At 60.0% G+C, this 6,428-nt stretch overlaps 1 protein-coding gene across 1 annotated transcript; it reads right to left on the bottom strand.

The window, feature by feature from the left end:
* LIPT2 (lipoyl(octanoyl) transferase 2) lies at positions 1 to 6,222 on the bottom strand. The gene is made up of 2 exons (XM_059723115.1): positions 5,739 to 6,222; positions 1 to 361 (listed from the first exon to the last, which is right to left on the bottom strand). The coding sequence occupies exons 1-2, from the start codon at positions 6,193 to 6,195 to the stop codon at positions 105 to 107; spliced, it is 714 nt and encodes a 237-aa protein (XP_059579098.1). The 5' UTR covers positions 6,196 to 6,222; the 3' UTR covers positions 1 to 104.
* Positions 6,223 to 6,428: the final 206 nt, after the last annotated feature.

Here is a 6,428-nt window from a genome sequence, read left to right as displayed (position 1 = left end):
GCATCTTCATATAATATATATTTAAAGGTCCATTTTTAAATACGCTGTCCGAAGCAAGACGTACAAAGTTTCCAGCCGGATTTCCAGGAGGCGCCCGGGCACGTTCATGTTTCTTCCACCCAGGGGGGCAAGCCCGCGGGCTCTTCGGGGAACGTCAGCGTGCACTGAAACGCCTCCTGAAAGGCGTCCAGGAAAGGCTCTAGGATTTCATCCACCGTGACGTGCCTCTGGAGCTCCTCACTCAGGGAGGTGACGCCCAGTCCTTCCAGTCCACAAGGAACGATGTGGTCGAACCACCTGAGGTCCGTGCAGCAGTTCAGAGCCAGGCCATGGGAGGTCACGTGCCTTCCGCAGTGGACGCCTGGAAAGCAAATGATACCTGTTAGTCTGGGAGCAACCCCGCCAACAGCTCCTAGCACAGGCCGGGTCTATACTCCAGACCTTTGCTAACGTAGCCGTGGCGGTCAGGGGTGCAAAAGAAATCACACCCTTAGGGACACTGCTGTGCCAGCAGCTCCCTGTGCATGCAGGTCGCTCAGCTGTGGCCAACGTAGGTCGTGCTGATCGGAGAGCTGCCTCTTCTAAGAGGACAACACGAATGATGGACACAGACAAGCTCTCTTCGCCAGGGCTACCAGACTGGAAATCCTTAGACCCACAGCACCCGCTCCGCACGGCAGCCTGGGCATCGGCTTTGCTGTGCAGGCCGAGGTTTGCAGCCCTGGCGCACAGTCCCGGGGAGGAACCATGCAAATCCTGGCCATGGACAGCCCTGGATCTTGGGGGGGAAGAGGACACGGGAGAGCAGGATGGACACAGCCCCAATCCTACAGAATTTTACAATGATTTTATTTTATTGTTATGCAGGTGGGTACGTGAGGCCCCTTGGTCCAGTCTCCCATGCCTCAGCGCTGACTTCTGAACCGATGCCAACAGCCCATTTTGTCAAAAAATGGGTTTTTTTTCCCCCTCTATATGGCAATCTAAAGTTGCTTTATATAACACAGATAACAGGCCTGTGTGTTTCCTAGGTGCGACTAATAGTTCCTCAAATTCTGAGTTTACCTTTCTTTGAGCAAGTGTCGAAAAGTGTCTCAACTGCACGGGAAAATGGGATGTTACTGTCACCAGAGACAGGTATTTCTCCAAAGCATTGAAACTGTCTTTGAATAACTGCCCACATTTTATTATGCCTAATGTGTTCCTAAATATTAAAGATTCTGAATCAATGATTAGGATTAAATGCTGGTGTCAAAGATGACGGGTATGATCTTAATTTTTTCCACGTTTTCCTACATTTACAGTGGTGTTCTCATAAAGGGAGGGCTTGCACAGAGTTTTTTAGGAGTAGAAGTTTTCCCCAAATAAGAAAGAGATACACCACTGATTAAAAAAAAAAAATTAGTTAATGAACTATAAAGGTACTTCTGGCTAAGGCCCGGATCCTGCTAAGACTTGCACGTGCTCATCGCTGTACCCATTCTGCTAATTCAAGTAATTTAAATAGGTTTCTCTGGTGAGTAACGTGCATAAATCTCCCCGGGATCATTGCATACAGATGTGCCGCTTCAGTCACTGCCACAAGTAACAGTTATAAAAACAGAACGAGATTAGGGGGAATTTCCCATGATTTCAGTGCACTGACTACATTTTGTATGGTTTTAGTTTTGCAACGACCCCGTGCTATTCTCCAGGCTCTTTTCCATGGATCTGTCACACGACAGCATGTGAGGAAAACCCAAGCTGTTTACAGGCCTGGTCTGCAGTTCTGTCTATATGAGGAAGGGTTGGTCTGGAGCGACATGAGCAAACCTGAAGGGCAATGCAGTTTATACCAACACCACAGAGCGGTTGCCTGGCTCCACCTCACTAACAGCACCTCCCGGCGAAGAGCTGGGTCTCACGGTACATGAGAAAGAGTGCCGGGATCACTGTTGCCATTTTACAGATGGGAAAACTGAGGCACACAGAGAGACCAGGCAACTTTCTCACGGTCACCCAGGGCACTGGAGGCAGAGCTGAGATTAGACCTCTCTCCAGCCTCTATTATACCTGCCAGGCCTCGCTGCTGGCCTAGCAGACCAGAGCCCAGGCCTCCTACCACCTTGTCCTGCCCACTCCTCCCACGGGAACAAGCTGCATCTGCAGAAACCGGTGCAACCACCCAGACACTTGGGAATGGGGGCCCTTCTTCTCCCTCCGAGCCCAGGCAGCTGCACCCGGCAGTCCCTCTAAGTTGGCACCAGGACCAACAGGGTGCAAACTCTCCAGGGGGAAAGGCGGGTTAGCAGAAGCGCAGCCCACACATGGCTCATCCCCAGCACCAGCCGCAGCCGACTGGGCGCAGCAACACAGGGATTTACAGTGCTTAGCCATGGCACTGGGAACCCCCCTCAGACAGACGCACATGCCCCGGACGGACCCGACTGACCCGGGAAGCCCTTGGGGTGCAGGCCAGGCCCAGCCAGCGGCCTCGATCCTGCACTCAGAATCACCCGCTCCCCATGGCCACCGCACAGCACCACTGCCCGAGCACCAGCACGGACTTAACCCCCACAGCCTCTTGCCCTGCCCCACCCTGGGGGCCCTTGCAACTGGGTACATGGGGCCCTGCCATCCCTTGTAACATGGCACACAGGGCGCTCCATCCAGGTATATGGGGCCCTGCCAGCGCTTGTAACATGGCACGGAGCACTGCATCCAGGTATATGGGGCCCTGCCAGCCCTTGTAATGGGGCACACAGCAACTAGGTATGCAGGACCCTGCTGTCCCTTGTAACGGGGCACACAGCAACCAGGTACACAGGGCCCTGCTGGGCCTTGTAATGGGGTACACAGGGCCTTGCAACTGGGTATGTGGGGCCCTGCTATCCCTTGTAATGGGGCACACAGCAACCAGGTACACAGGGCCCTGCTGGCCCTTATAAGAGGGCACAAAACAACCAGGTACAAGAGGCCCTGCTGGCCCTTGTAATGGAGCACACAGGGCCTTGCAACCAGGTATATGGGGCCCTGCTGTCCCTTGTAAGAGGGCACACAGGGCCTTGCAATGGAACACACAGCAAGCAGGGACACAGGGCCCTGTTGTGCCTTGTTAATGGGGCACCAAGCAACCAGGTATGCGGGGCCCTGCCATGCCTTGTAACAGAGCACACGGGGCCTTGCAACCAGGCACACGAGGTGCTGCTGTCCCTTGTAAAAGGACACACACACACAGGCCCTTGCAACCGCGTACATAGGGCCCTGCTGTCCCTTGTAATGGGGCACACAGGGCCTTGCAACCGGGTATATGGAGCCCAGCCATCCCTTGTAATGGGGCATACAGCAACCAGGCACACGGGACCCTGCCGTGCCTTGTAATAGGACACACAGGCCCTTGCAACCGGATACATAGGGCCCTGCTGTCCCTCGTAATGGCGCGCACAGCTAGCAGATACACAGGGCCTGGCTCTGCCTTGTAAAAGGCCACACAGGGCCTTGCAACCGTGTATATGGGGCCCTGCTGTCCCTTGTAACAGGGCACACAGCAACCAGGTATGTGGGGCCCTGCTGTCCCTTGTAACATGGTACACAGGCCCTTGCAACCCCCTGCAATGGGGCACAAAGCAGCCGGGCACACGGGGCCCTGCCGTGCCTTATAACAGGACACACAGGACCTGGCAACCAGGTACACGGGGTCATGCCATCTGTTGCAATGGGGCACACAGGGCCTTGCAACTCCTTGCACCGGGGCACACAGCAAGCAGGGACACAGGGCCTGGCCATGCTCTGTACCAGGACACAAAGGGCCTTGCAACGGGGGATATGGGGCCCTGCCATCCCTTGCAACTGGGCACACAGCAACCAGGCACACGGGGCCCTGCCATGCCTTGTAACAGGACCTTGCAACTGGGTACATGGGGCTGTGCCGTCCCTTGCAATGGGGCACACAGGGCCTTGCAACCCCTTGCAATGGGGCACAAAGCAGCCAGGCACACGGGGCCCTGCTGTCCCTTTTAACGGGGCACAGAAGCGCTTGCAATCCCTTGCACCGGGGCACACAGCAACCAGGCACATGGGGCTCTGCTGTCTGTTGTAACAAGGCACAAAGCAACCAGGTACATGAGGCCCAGCTGTGCCTTGTAACAGGCCACACAGGGCCTTGCAACCGGGGATATGGGGCCCTGCCATCCCTTGCAACTGGGCACACGGCAACCAGGCACACGGGGCCCTGCTGTTCCTTGTAACAGGACACACAGGGCCTTGCAACCGGGTACATGGGGCCAGGCCGTCCCTTGCAACGGGGCACACAGGCCCCTTGCAACTCCTTGCACCGGGGAATACAGCAAGCAGGGACACAGGGCCTGGCCGTGCTCTGTACCAGGACACACAGGGCCTTGCAACCTGGGATATGGGGCCCTGCCACCCCTTGCAACAGGACACACAGCAACCAGGCACACGGGGCCCTGCTGTTCCTTGTAACAGGACACACGGGGCCTTGCAACCGGGTACACGGGGCCGTGCCGTCCCTTGCAATGGGGCACACAGCAACCAGGCACATGGGGCTCTGCTGTCTGTTGTAACAAGGCACAAAGCAACCAGGTACATGAGGCCCAGCTGTGCCTTGTAACAGGCCACACAGGGCCTTGCAACCGGGGATATGGGGCCCTGCCATCCCTTGCAACTGGGCACACGGCAACCAGGCACACGGGGCCCTGCTGTTCCTTGTAACAGGACACACAGGGCCTTGCAACCGGGTACATGGGGCCAGGCCGTCCCTTGCAACGGGGCACACAGGCCCCTTGCAACTCCTTGCACAGGGGCGCACACCAAGCAGGAACGCAGGGCCTGGCTGTGCTCTGTACCAGGACACACAGGGCCTTGCAACCGGGGATATGGGGCCCTGTCACCCCTTGTAACGGGGTACACAGCAACCAGGCACATGAGGTCCTGCCGTGCCTTGTAACAGGCCACGTGGGGCCTTGCAACTGGGTACATTGGGCTGGGCTGTCCCTTGCAATGGGGCACACAGGCCCTTGCAACTCCTTGCACAGGGGAATACAGCAAGCAGGGACACAGGGCCTGGCCGTGCTCTGTACCAGGACACACAGGCCCTTGCAACCGGGGATATGGGGCCCTGCCACCCCTTGTAACGGGGCACACAGCAACCAGGCACACGGGGCCCTGCTGTGCCTTGTAACAGGACACACGGGGCCTTGCAACCGGGTACATGGAGCCACACCGTCCCTTGCAACGGGGCACACAGGCCCTTGCAACTCTGCACCGAGGCATACAGCCAGCAGGGACACAGGGCCTGGCTGTGCTCTGTACCAGGACACACAGGCCCTTGCAACTGGGGATATGGGTCCCTGCCACCCCTTGTAACGGGGCACACAGCAACCAGGCACACGGGGCCCTGCTGTGCCTTGTAACAGGACACACGGGGCCTTGCAACCGGGTACATGGAGCCACACTGTCCCTTGCAACGGGGCACACAGGCCCTTGCAACTCCTTGCTCCGGGGAATACAGCCAGCAGGGACACAGGGCCTGGCCGTGCTCTGTACCAGGACACACAGGCTCTTGCAACCGGGGATATGGGGCCCTGCCACCCCTTGCAACAGGACACACAGCAACCAGGCACAGGAGGCCCTGCCGTGCCTTGTAAGAGGCGGCGCGGGGCCTTGCAGCCGGGCCCAGGAGGCCGTGCCGTGCCTGCAGCGGGGCGCAGAGCCAGGCGGGACGCGGGCCCAGCACTCACCGATGGCGCAGATCTTGCGGCCGCGCAGCCAGACGCCGGTGCGGGGCGGCGGGAGCGCCTGGGCGCGGGGCAGCGCGAGGCGGCGGCAGAGGCCCAGGGCGGCGGCCTCGAGGCCGGCCACGAAGCGGCGCAGCGGGAGGCGGCGGCGGAGCAGGTGCAGCACGGGGTAGGCCAGCAGCTGGCCGGGCCCGTGGAAGGTGAGCAGCCCGCCCCGCGCCGCCCGCCGGAACCCGGCGCCCAGCGCCCGCAGCCGCCGCTCCTGCTCCCGCGCCTCCGCCTCCCCTGCGGCCGCGGCCCGCAGCCCCGCCGTGTACACGGGCCCCGCCGGCTCCGACAGCACCAGCGCCTCCCGCCCGCCCGCCGCCGCCGCCTCCCGCACGCACCGCTCCTGCGCCGCCAGCGACCCCGCGTACGGCACCCGGCCCAGCCGCAGCACCCGCACCGCGCCCGGCTCCATCTCTCCCGGACCCGCCCCGCCCCGCCAGCGACACACGTGGATACATTGTCTCACCCTGCTCGCCTCTCTGTTGCGGCCGGCCGGAAGCGCCTCTTCCGCTGCGAGCTGCGCGGGCACCCCCGTGCGCCCAATTGCAGTGCCTCCCTAGCCCGCCCGCATCCCGCCACCGCACGTGCGCCCAGCTCGGCCGAGAACGAAACGCGACGATTCGGCAGTCCCCTCCCAGCATTTCC

The sequence above is a fragment of the Alligator mississippiensis genome, chromosome 1 (genome assembly GCF_030867095.1).
Source record: "Alligator mississippiensis isolate rAllMis1 chromosome 1, rAllMis1, whole genome shotgun sequence".
NCBI classification, from domain to species: Eukaryota; Metazoa; Chordata; order Crocodylia; family Alligatoridae; genus Alligator; species Alligator mississippiensis.
This window is presented reverse-complemented; position numbering and strand designations above follow the sequence as displayed.